At 45.0% G+C, this 23626-nt stretch overlaps 1 protein-coding gene across 3 annotated transcripts in view; it reads left to right on the forward strand.

The window, feature by feature from the left end:
• The window catches only part of LOC140492232 (uncharacterized), a 53658-nt gene that overhangs the window by 24647 nt on the left and 5385 nt on the right, over positions 1-23626 (forward strand). For all 3 annotated transcript variants that reach the window (XM_072591139.1, XM_072591141.1, XM_072591140.1), the window contains exons 10-15: positions 5205-5346; positions 7445-7532; positions 8792-8886; positions 16341-16495; positions 22259-22442; positions 23354-23466. In XM_072591139.1, the coding sequence (XP_072447240.1) occupies positions 5205-5346; positions 7445-7532; positions 8792-8886; positions 16341-16495; positions 22259-22442; positions 23354-23466 (777 nt within the window). The remainder of the gene's footprint in view (positions 1-5204; positions 5347-7444; positions 7533-8791; positions 8887-16340; positions 16496-22258; positions 22443-23353; positions 23467-23626) is intronic.

The raw sequence follows: 23626 nt of genomic DNA on the forward strand, positions 1-23626 counted from the left end.
CTTTTCTCAAAACAAAGTCCCACAAATAACCAATGAATTGATTGATCCCACACCATTTATTTGGTTGAGGACATTCAGCAGTATATGAGAACAAGATCACAGAGAGAACTCCCAAACTTTTATTTAAATTATACCAAGGTATCTTTTGCTCCTTCCTGACAGAGGAAGTGAGACTGGATGACATGCCTGTTGAGCAACATGGGACCCCTAGAAAGCAACAATTTCTCCAGTGCTGCACCAAGGAGGCAGGTTAGATTATGCTTCCAGGTTCATAATGGGACAAATGTCTAACTGAGGAACCACAACTCCATTTGTCTAGCAACTTTCACAAAGTAAACTGTCCCAAGACTTTTCAAAGGAGTGTAATCAGGTAAAAAAAAAATGGAGTGAATGACATTGAGTTATTAGGACAGATGATCAAAACATTTGGTCAATGAGATTGGGTTCAAGCAGCCGATTAGGGAGTTTTAGGGAGGAAATTCTAAAACTTAGAGGCTAGGCAACTGAGCACATCATCACCAATGATAGAATGGAGGAAGCAGAGGATGTGCAAGAGGCCAGAGAAACATAATCTTTGAAGTGTAGTGAGACTGGTTCGTCAGCTGGGACTGACAAATCGTCTTAGAGTCATAGAATCATAGAGATGTACAGCACGGAATCAGACCCTTCGGTCCAACCTGTTCATGCCGACCAGCTATCCCAACCCAATCTAGTCCCACCTGCCAGCACCCGGCCCATATCCCTCCAAACCCTTCCTATTCATATACCCATCCAAATGCCTCTTAAATGTTACAATTGTACCAGCCTCCACCACATCTTCTGGCAGCTCATTCCATACACGTACCACCCTCTGTGTAAAAAGGTTGTCCCTTAGGTGTCTTTTATATCTTTCCCCTCTCACCCTAAACCTATGACCTCTAGTTCTAGACCCCCCGATCCCAGGGAAAAGACTTTGTCTATTTATCCTATCCATGCCCCTCATAATTTTGTAAACCTCTATAAGGTCACCCCTCAGCCTTCGACACTCCAGGGAAAACAGCCCCAGCCTGTTCAGCCTCTCCCTGTAGCTCAGATCCTCCAACCCTGGCAACATCCTTGTAAATCTTTTCTCAACCCTTTCAAGTTTCACAACATCTTTCTGAAAGGAAGGAGACCAGAATTGCACGCAATATTACAACCCGTCCAAATGTCCTAACCAATGTCCTGTACAGCCGCAACATGACTTCCCAACTCCTGTAATCAATACTCTGACCAATAAAGGAAAACATTCCAAAAGCCTTCTTCACTATCCTATCTACCAGCGACTCCACTTTCAAGGAGCTATGAACCTGCACTCCAAGTTCTCTTTGTCCAGCAACACTCCCTAGGACCTTACCATTAAGTGTATAAGTCCTGCTAAGATTTGCTTTCCCAAAATGCAGCACCTCGCATTTATCTGAATTAAACTCCATCTGCCACTTCTCAGCCCATTTGCCCATCTGGTCCAGATCCTGTTGTAATCTGAGGTAACCCTCTTCACTGTCCACGACATCTTCAATTTTGGTGTCATCTGCAAACTTACTAACTATACCTCTTATGCTCGCATCCAAATCATTTATGTAAATGACAAAATGTAGAGAACCCAGCACCGATCCTTGTGGCACTCCACTAGTCACAGGCCTCCAGTCTGAAAAACAACCCTTCACCACCACCCTCTGTCTTCTACCTTTGAGCCAGTTCTGTATCCAAATGGCTAGTTCTCCCTGTATTCTATGATATCTAACCTTGCTAACCAATCTCCTGTGGGGAACCTTGTCGAACGCCTTACTGAAGTCCATATAGGTCACATCTACTGCTCTGCCTTCATCAATCTTCTTTGTTACTTCTTCAAAAAACTCAATCAAGTTTGTAAGACATGATTTCCCACGCACAAAGCCATGTTGTCTATCCCGAGTCCCTATTCCTAATCAGTCCTTGTCTTTCCAAATACATGTATGTCCTGTCCCTCAGGATTCCCTCCAACAACTTGCCCACCACTGAGGTCAGGCTCACCGATCTATAGTTCCCTGGCTTGTCTTTACAGCCCTTCTTAAACAGTGCCAACCTCCAGTCTTCTGGCACCTCATCTATGACTATCGATGATACAAATATCTCAGCAAGAGGCCTAGCAATCACCTCTCTAGCTTCCCACAGAGTTCTGGGGTACACCTAATCAGGTTCTGGGGATTTATCCACCTTTAACTGTTTCAAGACACCCAGCACTTCCTCCTCTGTAATCTGGACATTTTGCAAGATGTCACCATCTATTTCCCTACAGTCTATATCTTCCATATCCTTTTCCACAGTAAATACTGATGCAAAATATTCATTTAGTATCTCCCCCTTTTTCTGTGGCTCCTCACAAAGTCCATCTTGCTGATCTTTGAGGGGCCTCTCCCTAGTAACCCTTTTGTCCTTAATACATTTGTAAAAACCCTTTGGATTCTCCTTAATTCTATTTGCCAAAGCTACCTCATGTCCCCGTTTTGCCCTCCTGATTTCCCTCTTAAGTATACTCCTACTTCCTTTATACTCTTCTAAAGATTCACTCGATCTATTCTGTCTATACCTGATATATACTTGCTTCTTTTTCTTAACCAAACCCTCAATTTCTTTATTCATCCAGCATTTCCGATACCTACCAGCCTTCCCTTTCACCCTAACAGGAATATACTTTCTCTGGATTCTCGTTATCTCATTTCTGAAGGCTTCCCATTTTCCAGCCGTCCCTTTACCTGCGAACATCTCCCTCCAATCAGCTTTCAAAAGTTCTTGCCTAATACCGTCAAAATTGGCCTTTCTCCAGTTTAGAGCTTCAACTTTTAGATCTGGTCTATCCTTTTCCATCACTATTTTGAAACAAATAGAATTATGGTCGCTGGCTCCAAAGTGCTCCCCCACTGACACCTCAGTCACCTGCCCTGCCTTATTTCCCAAGAGTAGGTCAAGTTTTGCGCCTTCTATAGAAGGTACGTCCACATACTGAATCTGAAAATTTTCTTGTGCACACTTAAGAAATTCCTCTCCATCTAAACCTTTAACACTATGGCAGTCCCAGTTGATATTTGGAAAGTTAAAATCCCCTACCATAACTACCCTATTATTCTTACAGATAGCTGAGATCTCCTTACAAGTTTGTTTCTCAATTTCCCTCTAACTATTGGGGGGGGGGGGGGGGGTCTATAATACAATCCCAATAACATGATCATCCCTTTCTTATTTCTCAGTTCCATCCAAATAACTTCCCTGGATGTATTTCTGGGAATATCCTCCCTCAGCACAGCTGTAATGCTATCCCTTATCAAAAAAGCCACCCCCCCTCCTCTCTTGCCTCCCTTTCTATCCTTCCTGTCGCATTTGTATCCTGGAACATTAAGCTGCCAGTCCTGCCCATCCCTGAGCCATGTTTCTGTAATTGCTATGATATCCCAGTCCCATGTTGCTAACCATACCCTGAGTTCATCTGCCTTCCCTGTTAGGCCCCTTGCATTGAAATAAATGCAGTTTATTAGTCCTACCTTGTCCCTACCTGCCCTGACTGTTTGACTCACTTCTGTTCTCAGCTGTACCAGTCTCAGATCGATCTCTTTCCTCACTATCTCCCTGGGTCCCACCACCCCCCCCCCCCCCCCCCCCCCCCCCCCCCACCTTACTAGTTTAAATTCTCCCAAGCAGTTCTAGCAAATCTCCCTGCCAGGATATTAGTCCCCTTCCAATTTAGGTGCAATCCGTCCTTCTTGTACAGGTCACTTCTACCCCCAAAAAGATTCCAATGATCCAAAAATGTGAATCCTTCTCCCATACACCAGCTCCTCAGCCATGCATTCATCTGCTCTATCCTCCTATTCCTGCCCTCACTAGCGTGTAGCACTGGGAGTAATCCAGATATTACTACCCTTGAGGACCTCCTTTTTAAATTTCTGCCTAACTCTCTATAGTCTCCCTGCAGAATCTCAACCTTTTCCCTTCCAATGTCGTTGGTTCCAATGTGGACAATGACCTCCTGCTGGCCTCTCTCCCCCGTGAGAACATTCTGCACTCTCTCTGAGACATCCTTGATCCTGGCACCAGGGAAACAACACATCATTCTGCTTTTTCTCTGCTGGCCACAGAAACGTCCTCGGACTACAGAATCCCCTAACACACTTGATCTCTTGGAAGCCGACGTTGCATTACAGCCAGTCTCAATACCAGAAACTTGGCTGTTCGTGCTACGTTCCCCTAAGAATCCATCACCCCCTACATTTTCCAAAACAGCATACCTGTTTGAAATCGGTGTATCCACAAAGACTCCTGCACTAGCTGCCTACCTCTCTTACCCTTCCTGGAGTTAACCCATCTATGTGACTGTATCTGAGACTTTCCCCCCTTCCTATAACTGCCATCCATCACATACTGTTGCTGTTGCAAATTCCTCATCGCTTCTATCTGTCTCTCCAACCGATCCACTCGATCTGACAAGATTCGCATCCAATAGCACTTCTGGCAGATATAATCTGCAGTAACCCTTAAACTCTCTTTAAACTCCCACATCTGACAAGAAGTACATATCACTGCAAAGGCCATTTTTGCTCTTTCACAATGTACAGACCCAGAAAAATAACACCGTCTTATTCCCCTACCAACACTGCCCCAGGTTAAAGTAATAGCTATGGCTTATATTTTAAGTTTAATCAAGAGACTTATCTCCAAAAAACATATAATCAAGAAAAAATCCACTGTACCCACTACTGCAGCCTTTCTCTTGGACAGACTTAAAACAACAATTAACTTATCTGATTCTGTGCTGTGAACTTCGCCCAACTGTTCCTCCAAGATTAGTTGTGAATTTCACTGTTTGTTAATTTTCCCAGATGCACTCCGATGTCCAGCGATACACGAATTCAAACAGCAAAGGCAGTAACTGCAGGTTCTCTCTCTCTCTCTCTCTCTCTCTCTCTCTCTCTCTCCTGCACTGTCCTCACTATGTGTTTCCTTTGTCTGCTCTTCTCCCTTGTTTCGTGACTGAGATCACAAGGGGGACACAATGAGGTCAGCATCAAAACACCGCCATATGATGATTGTACGTGTGAGTGGCTGTCTCACGGCTTCCATATCTTTGTGAATGAGGCCTGGCGCCTCACTGAGAGTATATGAATTGCAGGACCTGTCGGATTTTCCAGCAGTTTCTGATTTTGTAATTGCAGGACCGTGTTTGTGGAAGAGTTGGACTTGCTGGTGCTGGCTGCTGACAATGGAAATATTTACCTTTGGGGCTTTGACGATTCCCTTTCCGGAATCCTCGAGATGATGCCTTCGAAGAGAAGCCAAGAGCAAGATAAGACAAGGGTGAGGTAGCACATGGAGATAAGCTACTGCAGGAAGCAAGCAGTTGGTAATATCATCTCTTACCCTTCCTGGAGTTAACCCATCTATGTGACTGTATCTGAGACTTTCCCCCCTTCCTATAACTGCCATCCATCACATACTGTTGCTGTTGCAAATTCCTCATCGCTTCTATCTGTCTCTCCAACCGATCCACTCAATCTGACAAGATTCGCATCCAATAGCACTTCTAACAGATATAATCCGCAGCAACCTTTAAGCTCTCTTTAAACTCCCACAGCTGACAAGAAGTACATATCACTGCAAAGGCCATTTTTGCTCCTTCACAATCTACAGACCCAGAAAAATAACACCGTCTTATTCCCCTACCAACACTGCCCCAGGTTAAATTAATAGCTATGGCTTATATTTTAAGTTTAATCAAGAGACTTATCTCCAAAAAACATATAATCAAGAAAGAATCCACTGTACCCACTACTGCAGCCTTTCTAAGAGTTCATAGAATCCCTACAGTGTGGAAACAGGTCAGTTGGCCCAACAATTCCACACTGACCCTCCGAAGAGTATCCCACCCAGACCCATTCCCCTACCCTATTACTCTACATTTACCCCTGACTAATGCACCTAACCTACACATCCCTCAACACTACGGGCAATTTAGCACGGCCAATCCACCCTAACTTGCACATCTTTGTGTTAGCGCGGATGAAATGATCTCAGTCCGAGCCCAGAGTGCGGTTCGACAATCGGTAATTTTATTAAAGTGTTTAACGCCGGCGGAGACCAACCGAGGTCCGATCGCTCTCTCGTTCCCCGCGCGATGTTACAAGTTATATACTTCATGAGTCAGGATGTAGGGGATTGGGTATGAATGAGTGTGAATGGTGGCAATCATGGCTGGAGTATGTGTGAATGTCAAACTTCCTGCCGTCCTCGGAGAGTCGGCAGCATACACAAAAGGTGTGCTGTTTATCTTTACGTAAATGGGTCCGGGTGCTATCTGCTTGTTTCTCCGTGAGGGCTGGAGGCTAGCACCCCCCTCTGTTACTTCCAAAGTGTCTGTTAGATTCATCTTGTTTGTTTGGTGTTTGCCTTTTGTGTAGGACTGTTTTGCAAGATCAGGTTATGGGTGTGTGTCAGTTGGAACCTTGACGAGATTATAAGGTGGGTTTCGATCTGTGAGTCATGACCATTGTCTGGAGTCCTGACTAGTGTCTGGTCCGGCGTGTATTCGGATCTGTCTTTGGGCCCCCTTCTCCCGATCACGTGGTCGGGCTGGCAGCTGCTGTCTTAAAATGAATACTGTTTGCTTTAAAATGGATACCGCTGGCTTAAAATGGATACTGCTGGTTCTCCCGATGTGGGCCTTGCTCCACGGTAAACACGGGGCGGTTTATCACCCCCCTTCATTTGGACTGTGGGAGGAAACCCACGCAGACAAGGGGAGAACATGCAAACTCCACAAAGACGGTCGCCCAAGGCTGGAATCAAGCCCAGGTCCCTGGCGCTGTGAGACTGCAGTCCTAATCACTGAGCCACAGTGCACAATTGTGCTGTTTGATTTCCTAACATAAAAAAAAACATGAACCAGTTAAGATTTTTGGGCATTTGGTTTCATTTTGATTCACGGCCTAGTGTTCGGGGAACATGACAGCCCTTGCCACATCACACCTCGATTTCGTAAGCCAGGTCTAATGATGTAAGCTTCGTTGCAGTGGTAGCTTTGCTTTTGGTTTACTACTATTGGAAGGAAGGGAACAATCAGTGCATTGGAATTAAAATTTGGCTATGCATGGGAGAATATTCTTTTTATTTGTCAGGAAGCTATGCAATTTCAGAGGAATGAGAATAAAACCTTTGAGAATCAGGGTCAGCAACATAGACACACACAGATGCTTTCAGGAATGTTCTTTAAGCATGGCTGAAAATCCAAGAATTCCCTCCCTCATGGCATGTACCTACAGCAAATGGACTGCAGCGGTTCAAGAAGGCAGCTTACCTTATTGGTAACTAGGATGGGTAATAAATGCTAGCCCAGCCAACGATGTCCACGTATTGTGAACTAATGCAAATAAAGCAGAAATTTGACCTTTCTTTCCAGAGATTTGAAGTCTTACTGGAGCAATCCATTAACAGAAGATGTTCTGCAGCTGAAGAAGAGAATGCTTCAGTCAATAATCGGGTTTCAGGTAAAGGAAATGATTGAGAATGTACTCAGGTCAGAGTCATCGTGGTGTAATTTTCCCCTCAACATTAACGGATTTGTTGACGACTATCTTATATTAATGTGTCTTTAGATTTAGTCTTCCACACATAGAAACGCCTTCCCTCCATCTTCCTTAAATATCCTCACAGAATCTCCAAAAGATCACCCCTCAGTTTTCTCTTCACTGGCAAAAAAGAGCCTTCCCCATTCCACCTTTCCTGATAGAAACAATTTCTCGGTGATGATAACTTCCTTTATAAATCTCTTTTTTTTTAAAACTTAATTCGTGCATCCATATTTTTCTAATATGGAAACCACAAGTGTTGACAATATTCCAAATATGACCTAACTAAGATACTTTTCAAGATTAACATTCCTTTCCCACTTTGCAATGACATACTTCTCGAAATGAACTTTTTTTTTAATAGCCATGTGAATCATTAGTAGTATTTTCAATAATTTGCGTATCCTTTTGCTCCTGTACCCCAATTCGACATTTTCTTCGCAAGTAAAATGTGGTGTCCACAGTGCTGCCACCAGCATTCACCAGCATTTGTCAACGAAATGAATTTTCCAATTACTAATGTATTTTGCAAGAATTTTCCTGATTATTAATTGTATCATTCAATTTGATTTCATCTCCAATTCTTTGGTGCTATTTGCAGGTTTCCTTTAGCTGCCCACACCGCATGCAATTTAACTTTTAAAGTTTAGATTTTTAACTTTGCTTTCTTTATTTTTCTGCTTCGTAACTAACATGTTGCTCTGTAAGTGGCAACATTTCAATGTACTCACGTGAGCACATGTGACAATAAACATAATTCAGTTTAACTCAATTCCCTCCTTGGGTAACACGTTAAAATTGTGAGTTTATGGACTCAAAGGCAGCAATGATGAACCCTCCTCCAACCCTCTGCTTCCCCATGCACTCATAGACCTCTCCTCCACACGCCACTCACCACTGGGACAGTTTTCGGACCTCAAACTGGAGTCCCAGTGAGAAACGGTTGAGGGACTTAGCCAGACTTCCAGTCGGCAATTTGACTATGGTATGCTCCACAATCATGTGCACTCCTGTTCTCTGGAGATTCCGACAGATTTGGAATCACAACAGGGAATGCGGTGTGATTTCCTGATCTTCCACAGAGATACGTTTTGTGCAATAAATGGATTTGATCTGAGTTTGATCTTCCACAGCCTTTTATTGATCACTCGCTTACTGCAATCTTTTTTCTCCTGTAGGCTTTGTCTGTAAGAAGGTGTTGTCTCACCATATTCAGCCTGTGGGAGGAGTTGCTGTAGTTGGGAGAGATCAAGGCTACAGTACCGATTACCTGGTGAGTTCACACCTTACAGTTTCACCAATTCAGTCTGTTCCAAAGATAATATCAAAAGAAGGAAAAAGATGATATCAAAAGAGGGTCTGCGAGTCCAGATGGAAATGCATCAAAGCAATCTGAATCCACGTGCCTATAACTCTTTATACCCCAGCTAGCTAAAATTAGCTTTCCCACGATGACCGTTAGTGTATCAAAGTAATGCATTTGAGAACGACTAACAGTGCATAGGAAAACAGGTCCGTTCTCAAAGTAGGTAGCCTCTGGATTGAAATCATGCTGGATTTTGGATTGTGCCTGATTTGGAATCAAGTACTTGGGTCAGTGGGATTTTCAGGCCAACCTGGCCTGGGAGGGGTCAAAGGTCACTTGGAACACATGAATAGACCAGCACACAAGCAGTGGAAAATTCAGCCACAAAACTGTGCCCAGATAGTTGACCAGATAAGTTAATTTTAGTTGAGAAAAAGTTTAACAAGTGTGCATACTCTCCATTCATTTTATCGAGGGGGACAAGGGATGCTTGCTAAGACAGTCGAGTTGCAAATGTCTGAGCTGTTTTATTACATAGCAAATTACAGCACAGAGCAGTTGTGAGCAGTCTCATCATTCATCATTCATTAGCACAACTTGTTTTTGTAAAATAAGCAAAATGTTATGACCCCCCCCCACAATCTCCCCTGCTCTAAAATATCTTGCCAAGTCTGAGTCTCGTGATGGATTCCATTGTAGTTCTCTCAGTTAATCACCGATTTGTGTAGCTTTGACTGAGCAAAACCCACTGATCTGATAGCACTCTTCTAACGCCTGAATGGTTTAATGAGCCAAACAGTTTGCCAGAGGTCCTGGTAGTCAAGTTATTTCAGAAACTAGCATCATGGAGGTCTCAGTGAGAAGAGACATTCCAAAGTTGTGAATGTTTACTGGGAGCAAAGATGTGCAGGTTAGGTGAATTGGCCATGCTAAATTGCCCTTAGTGCTCAAGGATGTGGAGGTTATGTGCATTAGGTAGGGCTAAATGTAGAGTAGGATGGGTGGGTTACTCTTCGGAGGGTCAGTGTAGACTTGTTGGGCCAAATGGCCTGTTTCCACACTACAAGGATTCTCTGATTCTACAGGACACCAAAAATTAGAATTCCCGAGATGAATATTACAGACTATTCATAGAGGTGGGAGGTGAAATCGGATAAATGGACCCACAGACTAGGACACTGTGCATCATCAGTGTTCCCATCACTGGCCATTCTGCCCCCTTTCCATCAAGAATTTACAAGCAATGGGACTTAGTAACAGTAGCCATCGGTCCATAATGTGGAGATGCCGGTGTTGGACTGGGGTGGACAAAGTTAAAAATCACACACCAGGTTATAGTCCAACAGGTTTATTTGGAAGCACTAGCTTTCAGAGCGCTGCTCCTTCATCAGGTTTATATAATAAAAGATCAAGGTGTCATACAACTGATGCAATGTATTGAACAAACCTATATTGCTATTAAGTCTTTAATCATTTGGAATGGGTTGCAGGTTTTGATTCATTAATATGTAAATTCAAGAACATCTTTCAAGTCACATTCCTGAGATAACTTGAAGTTTTAATTTAAAAAAAAGTGACATCACATCTCAGACAATGCGTTGAAGGTGTGAGGTTAGAGTCTATCTGGTACCCAAACGTTTTTTTTACTTTTAGTGTGGAAACAGGCCCTTTGGCCCAACAAGTCCACAATGACCCTCTGAAGAGTAACCCACCCAGACCCATTCCCCTCCCCTATTATCTTACGTTTATCCCTAAATAATGCACCTAAGCTACACATCCCTGAATACTATGGGACAATTTAGCATAGCCAGTTCACCTCACCTAACTTAAGTTGGACTAGTCCTATTTCCAAAGTAAGAATTTACAAAATGTCACATGGACTGACTGCCTACAGATTGTGTGCTTTTTGAACAAAATAGAAAGTATCTGTAGATACAAAGCTGCAAATGCAAATTCACCCCCTAGACTTATATGTCTGTGTGTGTGTGTGTGTGTGTTAGGAGGGAGGGAGAGAGTGTGTGTATGTGTGCACGTGTGCATGCTTGATAGAGTGTGTGTGCAAGTGTGACGGAGTTTATGCCGGTATTTGCATGAGTGTGTGCATGTGTGTCTGAGAGAGTGTGAGTGCGAGAGATGGTCTGTGAATGTGTGAATGTGATCATGTGTAACCGTGTGTATGTATGTAAATGTATGTGAGAGAGTGTGTATGTGTGCGTGTACAGAGTAGTGGGGCCACCTGTAGTCTGACATGAACCCAAGGTCCTGGTTGAAGTCATCCGCATGGGTACTGAACTTGGCTATAAGTCTCTGCTCAGTCACTCTGTGCTGTTGCGGATCCCGAAGTCTGCCTTGGAGGACGGTTACCCAAAGATCCGAGGTCGAATGTCTTTGACCGCTGAAGTGTTCCCTGACTGGGAGGGAACCTCCCTGTCTGGTGATTGTTGTGTGGTGTCCATTTATCCGTTGTTGTAGTGTCTTGTCTGCTTGGTTTTGCCAATGTACCATGCCTTGAGGCATCGTTGCCTGCTGCGTATGAGATAGACAATGTTGGTCGAGTCACATGAGTACCTGCTGTGCCCATGATGGGAGGTGTCCCCATGTGTAATGGTGCTATCCATGTTGACATTCTGACATGTCTTGCAGTTGTTGCCATGACAGGGTTGTACGGTGTTGTGGTCAATATTGTCCTGAAGGCTGGGCAGTTTGCTGCGAACAATGGTCTGTTTGAGGTTTGACTGTTGTTTAAAGACAAGAAGTGGAGACATAGGGAAAGTCTTGATGAGGTGTTTATCCACATCAAAAATTTGTTGCAGGCTGTGAAGAACATGGTGTAGTTTTTCTGCTCCTGGGAAGTACTGGACAACAAAGGGTACCCTATCAGTCATTTCCCGTGTCTGTCTCCTGAGGACGTCATTACGGTTTATCACTGTGGCACGTCGGAAATGGGGATTGATGAGTTGAACATCATACCCTGCCCTTATGAGGGCATCTTTCACCGCCTTCAGGTGCCTGTTGTGTTTCTCCTCATCTGAACAGATCCTGTATGTGCATAGGACTTGTCAGTCAGAGATGACTGCTTTAATATGTTTTGGGTGGAAGCTAGAGAAGTAGCATTGTGAGGTTATCTGTGGGTTTGTGGTAGAGTGAGGGACTGAGGTGCCCATCCTTGATGGAAATGTGTGTGTCCAAGAATGAGACAGATACTAGAGAGTAGTCCATGGTAAGTCTGATGGTGGGATGAAACTCATTGATATCACTGTGTATTTGTTTTGGTGACTCATCACCATGGGTCCTGAGGAAGAAAATGTCATCATGTATCTGGTGTATAGTGTTGGTTGGAGGTCTGTGCAGCAGAGAAGTCTTGTTTAAACTTGTGCAAGAAAATGTTGGTATATTGGGGCATAAACGTGGTTCCTTTTGGCTGTTCCGCGTATCTGGATGAAGAACTGGTTGTCAAAGGTGAAAACATGGTCGAGGATGAAGCAGATGAATTGTAGAGTTGGTGCTCGAAGATTGGCAGTTGTTGGTATCGAGTACTGAAGCTTTTGTAGTGATGCCATCATTGTGGGGGCTGCAATGAGTTTCTGTAAGAAATCTGTTGTGTTGTGACAGAAGCTGGGGGTCCCCTGTACAATGGGTTTCTAGATGCCTTTGACACAGCCAGAGAGGTTTTCACACAAGGTCCCATTACCTGATACGATGGGATTAGATTACTTACAGCGTGGAAAGAGGCCCTTCGGCCCAACAAGTCCACACCGACCCACCAAAGCGCAACCCATCCATACCCCTACATTTAGCACGGCAATTTAGCACGGCCAATTCACCTGACCTGCACATCTTTGGACTGTGGGAGGAAACCAGAGCACCCGGAGGAAACCCACGCAGACACGGGGAGAACGTGCAAACTCCACACAGTCAGTCGCCTGAGGCGGGAATTGAACCCGGGTCTCTGGTGCTGTGAGGCAGCAGTGCTAACCACCGTGCCACCATGTGTTGGCTTTGTGTATCTTCGGAAGGCAGTAGAAGTCTACGCAAGAGGTACAAAGGATGAGCATGTGTAGGGAACTCTGAAGGACTGGATCAGATGTCCTGATCAATGTGTTTATTTCATGGGTGTGTTCATTGATCGGATCGGTCAGTAGTTACCTGGAGTGTTCCTGGTTGTTCAGTTGTTGGTTTACTTCCTTACAGTAGGCCATTCTATTCTGAATAATGATGGCTCCTCCTTTATCTGCCGGTTTGCTGACAATGTTGCAATTGGTCTTGAGAGCGTGGATGGTGTTGTGTTGTGATCGGGTGATGTTTTGCTCTACCTTGTTGGGTGCACCTGATGGATCTGGCACTCACACATTTCCTGACAGTTTGAGAACACATGGTAAAAACAAGGACTGCAGATGCTGGAAACCAGAGTCTAGATTAGAGTGTGGTGCTGGAAAAGCACAGCAGGTCAGGCAGCATCCACGAACAGGAAAATCGACGTTTCGGGCAAAAGCCCTTCATCAGAAAGGGCTTTTGCCTGAAACATCAATTTTCCTGCTCTTCAGATGCTGCCTGATCTGCTGTGCTTTTCCAGCACCACTCTAGTTTGAGAACACGTCAAACCCAAGGCAGTGGCCCTCCAGATGGGTCCACTTCGACTCCTTTGGTCGCTCCACTGCGGATCTCTGCGGTGACTGTTCCAGTTCATCAATTGTCGCATTGGGCTCGCTGCTGACATCTTGGAAGAATTCGCGGAGTCTCTAACCTCACGCCTTCAATGCATTGTCTGAGGTAAGATGTCACCTTTTTTTAATAAAAGCTTAGGTTATCTCGGAAATGTGACTAGAAAGAAGTTCTGGGATTTACATATTAATGAATCAAAAGCTGCATCCCCATTCTAAGTGAGTAAAGACTTAACAGCAATATAGGTTTGTTCAATACATCGCATCAGTTGTATGATATTTTTGTATTTTACCAAAAATTCCCGTCCTGTGATCCTGCTCCACAGCTAACGGATGAAAGAGCAGCGCTCCGAACGTTTGCACTTCCAAATAAACCAAACAAATTGGGGTGGCACAATGGCTCGGTGGTGAGCATTGCTGTCTCACAGCACCAGGGACACAGGTTCGATTCCAGCCTTGGGTGACTGTATGTGTGGCGTTTGCACGTTCTCCCCGTGTCTACGTGGGTTTTTCCAGGTGCTCTGCTTTCCTCCCACAGTCCAGAGACGTGCACGTTAGGTGAATTGGCCATGCTAAATTGGCCATAGTGTTCAGGGATGTGTAGTTTAGGCGCATTAGTCAGGGGTAAATGTAGGGTAGGGGAATGGGTCTGGGTGGGATACTCTTCAGATGGTTGGTGTGGACTTGTTGGGTTGAAGGGCCTGTTTCCACATTGTAGGGGTTCTATGAAACCTAGTGTTGTGTGATTTTTAACTTCACTGTCCCTAGTTCAATTGAGGTCTTTGAGTAGGCATCCAATGCCCATGCGCACAATCACTGCAATCTAATAGAGGGCAGAAAGGGCATTTTGTAAAATGTGGCCTGCTCTGTTTAACCCCGTGGGCTACTGCTTAGTGAAGTGAATTGTGGAGGCGGTGCTGCTTCCTTCTTGAGCTGCTGTGTTAATCGGAGGTCACCTCCATGAACACCCACACTGTCCTCTCCCCAACCCACCCACAACTCCTCTCTCCACCACGGCATGTTAGCCAACTCGAGAGCAATCCATCTCCAAATTACCTGCACTGGGGGTAATCCATGACTCCTCATTCTCAGGCCTCCTGCAATGCTGGCATTGGCCACAAGGTCGCTCAGGGTGCTCTAGAGCAACATGCCTCTGATTGGCTGTCAGTGCCATGAGAGAAGATGTCCTCCTGCAGAAGATGTCAGTCCTCCCTCGAACTAATTGAAGGCCATCACCTGAAAAGTTAACATGGGCTAGAATTGGAGGCAACTTGGCCTGGGTATTTACACTGATAGAGCCCACCCTTAGCACATAATCCAGCCATGGGCTCCCCTCTTGTCTCTGATAGCAACCAGAGCGTGTATGCCTTTGATAATGTATAACCCTCAAATGTGGAGGTGATGGCCAACTGATATTATCATTGGACCTTTAATCTGGAGACCCAGGTCATGTTTTGGGAACCTGGATTCAAATCCTGCCACCACAGCTGGTGGAATGTTAACTGAATTTAAAATATCTGGAATTAGGAGTCTAATGATAACCATGAATCTGCTGCCAATTGTCAGGAAAACGATCCATCACTAATGTGCTTTTGGAAAGGGAACTGCCTTCCTTACCTGGTCTGGCCTACATGTGACTCCAGACCCACAGCAATGTGGTTGACTCTTAACTGCCCTCTGGGCGATTAGGAATGGGCAATAAATGCTGGCCCAGCCAGTAACGCCCTCATCACGTGAATGAATAAAGGAAGTGACAGTAGGTGACCAATTTAAATGTGTGTAAATTCATTTCGCTTTAAAATAAGCCATAAAGCATAGGGTTAACCCACACTGTTCAGACCCCAGCAGTGTTTGGTGAAGCTTCGTCAATGGATTTTTAGTCTTTCCTCTGGTGTCACAGTATCTTTACAAATACAAAACTGTACGACTGCCTGGTTCTCGAGGTGACTAGTTAACCCAATGTTCTCTTTGAGCTATGTAGATGCAAAGAACCCCAAATGTTGTTCCTGCTAGGTTTATCCCTTTGAGTTCATAGAATCCCTACAGTGTGGAAACAGGCCATTAGGCCCAACAAATCCACACTGACCCTCTGAAGAGTAACCCTCCCAGACCCATTCCTCCTGCCCTATATTTACCCCTGACTAATGCACCTACCTTACACAGCCCTGAATATTATGGACAACTGAGCAGGGCCAATTCATGTAACCTGCACATCTTTGGATTGTGGGATTAATGGGCGGCACGGGGGCTTAGTGGTTAGCACTGCTGCCTCACAGCACCAGGTACCCAGGTTCGATTCCAGCCTTGCTTGACTGTCTGTGTGAAATTTGCACATTCTCCCCGTGTCTGCGTGGGTTTCCTCAGGATGCTCCAGTTTCCTCCCTCAGTCGCAAAAATGTGCCGGTCAGGTGAATTGGCCATGCTAAATTGCCCATACTGTTGGGTACTTTAGTCAGAGGGAAATAGGTCTGGGTGGGTTACTCTTCGAAGGGTCGGTGTGGACTTGATAGATTGAAGGGCCTGTTTCCACACTGTAGGGAATCTAATCAAACCAATGCAGACATGGAGGAAATGTGCAAACCCCACACAGTCACCCAAGGTCAGAATTGAACCCGGGTCCCTGGTGCTGTGAGGCAGCAGTGCTAACCACTGAGCCACCATGCTGCACCATGTTATCATGCACGCAGAGCTGTCAAAAAAATTAATGATATACGCATTTGAATGAACGGGAGACTATGTAGTTGCTTCTTGTTCTGTCAGATCTCAGGAGGCTGGGACAGGAGAATTTGTGTGTGGGATCTGCAAGCGTGTGTGTTACATGACATATTCTCCAACACCGCACCGGATGAGAGGAGCAACGTTCAAGAGCTGGCCTGTGATGGGGCCATTCTAGATCTTGCCTACAGCCCAAAGCGGTGAGTTCATGAGCAACTAAATCTTAAACTATCATGATCAAATCTGTCGATTGTGGGGTCCAGCCGCCTTGGTACATGAAACCCCTCTGTCCATTATGAATTGATTTGGTGACCTGCTGAAGAATAAAGGAACACGATACAAGCTCGTTGATCAAAGTGCTCAAAATAATTTAATTGTCTGAGCTGTATGTTCCCCCTGAGGAGACAAAGCTCATACGTGGCCCCTTTTCGAATTCCCAATGATTTTGAGCTTTCCTTTGTGTCTTAATGATTCTTCCCCTGGGATTTTTTGCACTTGTTTCCTGGAAATTAATCTTTAATTCCCAGAGCCACATCCAGTGTTGACGAATTTCCTTCAACTAAGTACTGTGAAGATTGAAAACGTGTCATAAACTCTGCACCTTAGCCCCTGACTCCCACCCTCTTCCTCGTGTGGAACCAGACAGTTCCCAAACTGACTCTAAGCTGGCCTTCCATCCCACCCCCCCCAACTCCATCACAAAGGTTACTGACATACAATCACAGAATCCCTGCAATGCAGAAAGAGGCCATTTGACTCATGAAGTCTGCACCAATCCTTTGAGGAGCATCCCACCCAAGCCCCTATCCTATCCCCATAACCCCTTTTCTTACCATGGCGAAACCACCTAGCCTCTGCATCCCCAGACATTACAGACAATTTAGCATGACCAATTCACCTAACCTACACACCACTGGACTGTGAGCAGAAACTGGAGCACCCGGAGGAAACCCACGCACTCACAGGGAGAACGTGCAAACTCCACACAGACGGTTGTCCAAGGACTAAATTGAGCCCAGGTCCCTGGTGTTCTGAGGCAGCAGTGCTAACCACTGAGGCAATACAACCTCCATATTATCATCTGTTTCTGATTTGGCCCTCACCCTCCTGCCACTGAAACTATAGAGATGGGCTTTAGGGATGGGCAATAAGGATGGTCGATAGGGATGGGCTATAGGGATAGGCTATAGGGATAGGCTATAGGGATGGGCTATAGGGATAGGCTATATGGATGCGCTATAGGGATGGGCTATAGGGTTGGGCTATAGCAACACCTAAATCCCACAAATGAATAAAACGAAACAATCTATATTCCTGCTTCCAATTCTGACTATTCTAATCCCCTCCGGCCACCTTCCACAATGTCTGATTTATTCATATTTCTGCTGCCCCGTATAACTAGCCAGTTTGTCCATTTGCCTTCCATTGCTTGTGTGTTCACTGACTTACATTGATACCCGACATGTCAAATTGGATACACTCACCCTCACATGCATAACCTTACATGGCCTCCCCCTCCCTATCTTGTGACCTTTGGTCAGTGTTGTTGGTGATTTGTACAACTAGACAATGTCACAAAAGTGTACAGTGTGGGCCCTTCAACAGTTGTAAAAAAGTAAAGGTATCACACATTGTAATGGACTGGCTGGGTACAACCGAAAATATTTTGAGGTCACCACTCCTCCAGCTTTTTACCCTCCCTCTTTCTGTAGCACAATGACTGGCATGTGTCCCATCAGCAACTTAAGCTCTAAGCTCAATGATTCCCTCCCTGAACCTCTCCATTCCCTGACAACTTTCCTTTCTTGTAAGGCACCTCATGGAATCTAGATCTTCGTCTTGAAGATGTAACTCAGTGGTTAGCACTGCTGCCTCCCAGCACCAGGGCCCCGGGTTTGATTCCAGTCTCAGGTGACTGTCTGTGTGGAGTTTGCACATTCTCCCCATATCTGCATGGGTTTCCTCTGGGTGCTCTGGTTTCCTCCTGCAGTCTAATAATGTGCAGGTTGTGTGGATTGGTCGTGCTAAGTGTGGGGTTACAGGGTCTCGATGGGTTGAATGGCCCTTTCCATATTGTAGAGATTCTATGGGTGCTACCAACACTGAGATTGGGCACTGCCATTAAAGCTGACCATCTGTCCATGTGCAATTGCACCCACAATCACTCTTGCAACAGGGGCAAATAAAAAGTTTTGATGCAAAGCATTGGACTCAATCTCGCCACATTTGACTATGCATCAATCCCGTCAAGTTTCACTGACCATTGTGTCCGGGAGGCCTGACAGGATTTCTGGAGGTTCTCTCCAGTCTGCCTCCTTATCCACCTACCATAACTGCATATGTTACCCCTCGGAGTTCAATACTAACCCGATTCTCCCACTTGGTGTAGCCATAAGCACTTCCCATTGCAGGAACATCCCAGAATCCCTGTGCGATGCTGCCCTGAATGGTTCATCGCACTTTACCCTGGGCATGGGATTTCAGGGGAAAATGGATCCCCAGTTTTCAGACAGGATCTGCAGCTCCAACACATCACCTGCCCAGCCATGTTTTTACTCTGTTTAATTAATTGGTCTGGATGCGAACCGTTTTAAAAGTAACACTTGCGCTGCTTTGTGCATTTAACCACTTGTGTTAAAAATGAGGTACTTTGAAAGAACTAACATAAGAAAGAATGTATAATTCAGCAATAGAATTTTGCATCATTTCCCTGCTCCACCAACTTGACTGAGGGAGAATTGTCCTGACAGTTCGGATTTTTATTCTGGTGCAGTGAAATGTCTGGAAAATTGAGGAGGCAGGCTGCCTGGGAGGCCTATCTTGGTGCTTAACATTCTGCAGAAGAAATTTTTAAAAAACAGATTCACACAAGAAAGAACATAACCTTCTGGTCACCCACCCATCCCCTCGCACTCTCCATGCCCCGTCTATGCCTGCTCACACTTCTACCCACAATGCAACATAATCTCCATGCCAACCCAGGCCCTTCCCCTCATGGCCCTCATGTTCTGATGTGACCCTATGTGCCCACACCCCATTCCCCAACTCGTGTCCCCTAACTTGCGCAATCTTGCTAGTGGGTCTGAAGATTCGGGCTCAATGGAACACAACAACACTATAGACATTTCCATTAAATGTGGTACACATTTATTAACGTACTAAGCAACAGTGCAAACTCACAATGCCAATGGTTTCTTAAATGCCTCATGATCTAGAGACTGTCATAGTTGGTCAATCTTCACAAAATCCCTACAGTGTGATAGCAGGCCATTCGGCCCATCCCATTGCACTCTCCATGCCCCATTTATGCCTGCTCATACTTCTACCCATAATGCATCATAATCTCTGTGCCAACCCAGGCCCTCCTCCTCATGGCCCTCATGTTCTGATGTGACCCTATGTGCCCACATTTTGGGGCGGAACAGTGGTACAGTGGTCAGTACTGCTGCCTCACAGCGCCAGGGACCCAGGTTCGATTCCAACCTCGGGCAACTGTCTGCGTGGAGTTTGCATTATCCCCCCGTGTCTGCGTGGGTTTCCTCTGGGTGCTCTGCTTTCCTCCCACAGTTCAAAGATTACTAGGTCAGGTGAATTGGCCATGCTAAATTGCCCATAGTGTTAGGTGCATTACTCAAAGATAAATACAGAGTCGGGGAATGGGTCTGGGTGGATTACGTTTTGGAGGGTCAGGTGTGGACTTGTTGGTCTAAATGGCCTGTTTCCATACTGTAGGGAATCTAATCTAAAGTCTACATCCCACCCCAGAACCATCCTGTCACTGCAACTCTGGCTAACCCACCTAGGCTGCAGACTATGAGACAATTTAGACTGGCCAGTCCACCGAACCTGTACATCATTGTGATTGTGGGAGGAAGCTGGAGCACCCACAGGACACCCACATAGACACGGGGAGAATGTGCAAACTCCACACAGACAGTTGCTCAAGGATGAAATCGAACCCCGGTCTCTGGTGCTGTGAGGCAGCAGTGCTGACCACTGAGCCACCATACCATCCCTGTAGAACATGAGTAATATTCAAACTGTGAACAGATTTCTAAGCACACCTTTAGGACATCTGAGAAAACTGCTGTACGTGTTGCAATGACCAATTGTTTTCAAAGTTTTTCTTTATTCCTATTTTCTTGTTATGACCTTGTGCCATAACTGCTCCTGGGTTATTTCATTGCTTTGTTTTTCATTTCACGGTTCTTTGTGAAGCTGTAATCTCTTGCCTCCAATTTCATGGCTGTGATTGAAGAGACACAGGCAGTTTTTCTAGAACATAGAACAATACAGCACAGAACAGGACCTTCGGCCCACGATGTTGTGCCGAACTTCTATCCTAGATTAAGCACCCATCCATGTACCTATCCAAATGCCGCTTAAAGGTCGCCAATGATTCTGATTTCTGTTATTCATTCACGGGGTGAAGGCATCGCTGGCAACGTCAGCATTTAATGCCCATCTCCAAATGTCTAAGGAGTTACCTTTAACACCTTTATCATTCTCAGTGCGCAAGTCAACTTGACATTCCTCCTTCAGCTCCGATATCATTTAAAACAATCAAGACCTCAGCAAATCTGTGACAGTTTCCTCTTTGCCTCCCTGTTCTTAAACTCACAATATGGCTCTTCAGTCAGGGACTCATTTCTCCTTCAATGTTCCATTCTGCCAAGATGAGATAAACTCAACCTGCAGGACTCCATCACAATCCATTAACATTCATTAAAGCATGAAATAAAGATAATAATATTACATGATTCAAAATGATCAACACAGTGTAAGAGCCAGTGTTATTTCAGACCAAGATAGATAGATTCTTGATTGGTAGGGGATCAAAGGTGACAGGGAGAAGGCAGGAAAATAGGGCTGAGAAATGTTTCAGCCATGATTGAATGGTGGAGTGGACTGAATGGGCCAAATGACCTAATTCTACTCCTGTATAGTTTGGTCTTGTCTACAGAGATTTTATGTGTGTGTGTGTGAATAAGCTTGTTTTTGGCTGTGTGTACCAGTGTGATTGTATGTGAGAGCTGGAGCTGACATCCCAATGCCAGGAGAAAGTGAGGACTGCAGATGCTGGAGATCAGAGCTGAAAATGTGTTGCTGGAAAAGCGCAGCAGGTCAGGCAGCATCCAAGAAACAGGAGAATCGACGTTTCGGGCATGAGCCCTTCTTCAGGAATCCCAATGCCAGTCCATATCTATAATCATCACCGTGCCCTATTCTAGGTCTCACGTAATTTAGTGACAAATAATGCCAACACTTATCTCCTACCCATCCTCCAGCCTAACACAATCCCTTTCCTAACTTAGTGCCAACTCATCCCCCCCCCGCCATTGTCCATCAGCGCTTAACCCTTACCCCATCCATGCCAACTCATCTGATATCTGCTATGGGTAGCTCTCAGAGCATAAAGTAAAGTTGTGTGTCTGTTGATGACATCACTATTTTTAAATAAATTGAAAATACATTGAAATTCCTTTGACTCACTGATTATGAAAACACCTTTTACTTGAGTACTTAATCCCTTACGTATTGTTATTGTACAAATATATATAGCCGTGTATTAAACTATTCCAAAGTGCAACAATTATTGGACACTTTCACCACAAGTGCTGCAAAGCTCAAGGAAAGGGTCAGTCAACATCACCGTCTCAAGACCAACTAAGATTGGAATCCTGATAACAAGTATAAGTAATGAATAAGAAACTCCCACATTTTTGTGAAAATAAAATTAACCCTTCTTCAATTCAGTAGCCTACCTCAAAGCATCACAGATTAAAGTTAGAATGCGATGAATATTCATTCTCAGCAAATAATTTAAAACAAAATTGACAAAGCAAAGAAACCCAGTTTGACCTTGTTCATCATTTCGAATATTGCTTTGACTGATTGTGATGGACAAAACGGTTGCTCAGTGTTGGAAAAAAAGCACTTGCACACTGTTCCTTTGTTGTTAGGAATGAATTTGCCTATTCGTCGAGCGATGGGATGATTTACATTCGCCACTTCAGCCCCACCACAAGTCAGATGAAGCTCGTGAGTGTGCTGCAAGGCCATGAGGCTGATGTCACTGCCATCTTATGGCATTCTCTCCTGAACAAGTGGCTCAGTGGTTCAGAGGATGGGAGTATTCGCTTATGGGTGAGCACCTCAAGGGGACCTTTTGTGCAAGGCTGCTCATGTAAGCAGCTCATGGAGTGGGCCTGACAGAGATAAAGCAACAACTTGGATTTATATAACACTTTTGATAACCTCAGGATTCTTTGCATTAATTAAATAATGTAGTTAGTGTTGGTATTGGAGTAAAATGTGGCAGGCAGTTTTAATTGGCAATGTTCCACAAATAATGAGATTTCTGAAGTAAAAAACAGATTATCTGTTTTAAAGGCTGAAAGTTAAATAATCGCCAAGACTTAAATGGATATCTCCTTCTCTTCTTCACGGGATTGTTTTCCCTCACCTGAGAGTGCCATCTTATCAAAGAGATGACACCAGCAACAGTGCAGCACTGACCCGGTACAATCAGGCTAGATTGTAGGGTCAAGGTTCCAGGCCTGGCTCAAATCTGAACACGAGCAAAATAGGAACAACCCCAATAATTGTCTGTCAACTCTTTGGGTGGCATGGTGGCTGCCTGCTGCCTCACAGCACCAGGGACCTGCGTTCGATTCCGGTGACTGTCTGTGCGGAGTTTGCACATTCCCCCCGTGTCTGTGTGGGTTTCCTCCAGGTGCTCCAGTTTCCTCCCACAGTCCAGAGATGTGCAGGTTAGGGTGGATTCGCCATGCTAAATTGCCCCATAATGTCCAGGGTAGGTGGGTTAGTCCTGGGGAATGCAGGATTACAGGGTTGGGGTGGGTCTGAGTCAGCTGTTCCTCAGAGGGTCAGTGCGCATTCGATGGGTTGAATGGCCAACTTCCACGCTGCACTGATTCTACACATACCCACTTGACTTAGCTGTCAAATGATAGTCTCCAAAACTGGGACAGCTAAAAGATTTCGGATCTAGGTCAATGTTTCTGAACTGCTAAACAGCTGCTTGTTTTTAACAGAATGAAGATGGAACAAAATGCGAGCAGATCCTGGTGGCTAACGGAGCAGTTAATTGTCTCTGCATCGACCGGGTCAATGGTTGCATTCTAGCTGGGATTCAAGAGAGCCTGCGGTAAGACTTGGTGGATCAGCACTGTTATGAACAACAATCACAGGGCACGTAAGACAGAGCGATGTCAATCTGAATGTTTCACTGGTTTGTATGTTCTCCTCACCGCCTGTGAGGTGGGTAGGCATTAACTTCCAATGGTCTATAGGTTTGGGCTATAGGG

Source organism: Chiloscyllium punctatum, chromosome 20 (assembly GCF_047496795.1).
Source record: "Chiloscyllium punctatum isolate Juve2018m chromosome 20, sChiPun1.3, whole genome shotgun sequence".
Classification (NCBI taxonomy): Eukaryota; Metazoa; Chordata; class Chondrichthyes; order Orectolobiformes; family Hemiscylliidae; genus Chiloscyllium; species Chiloscyllium punctatum.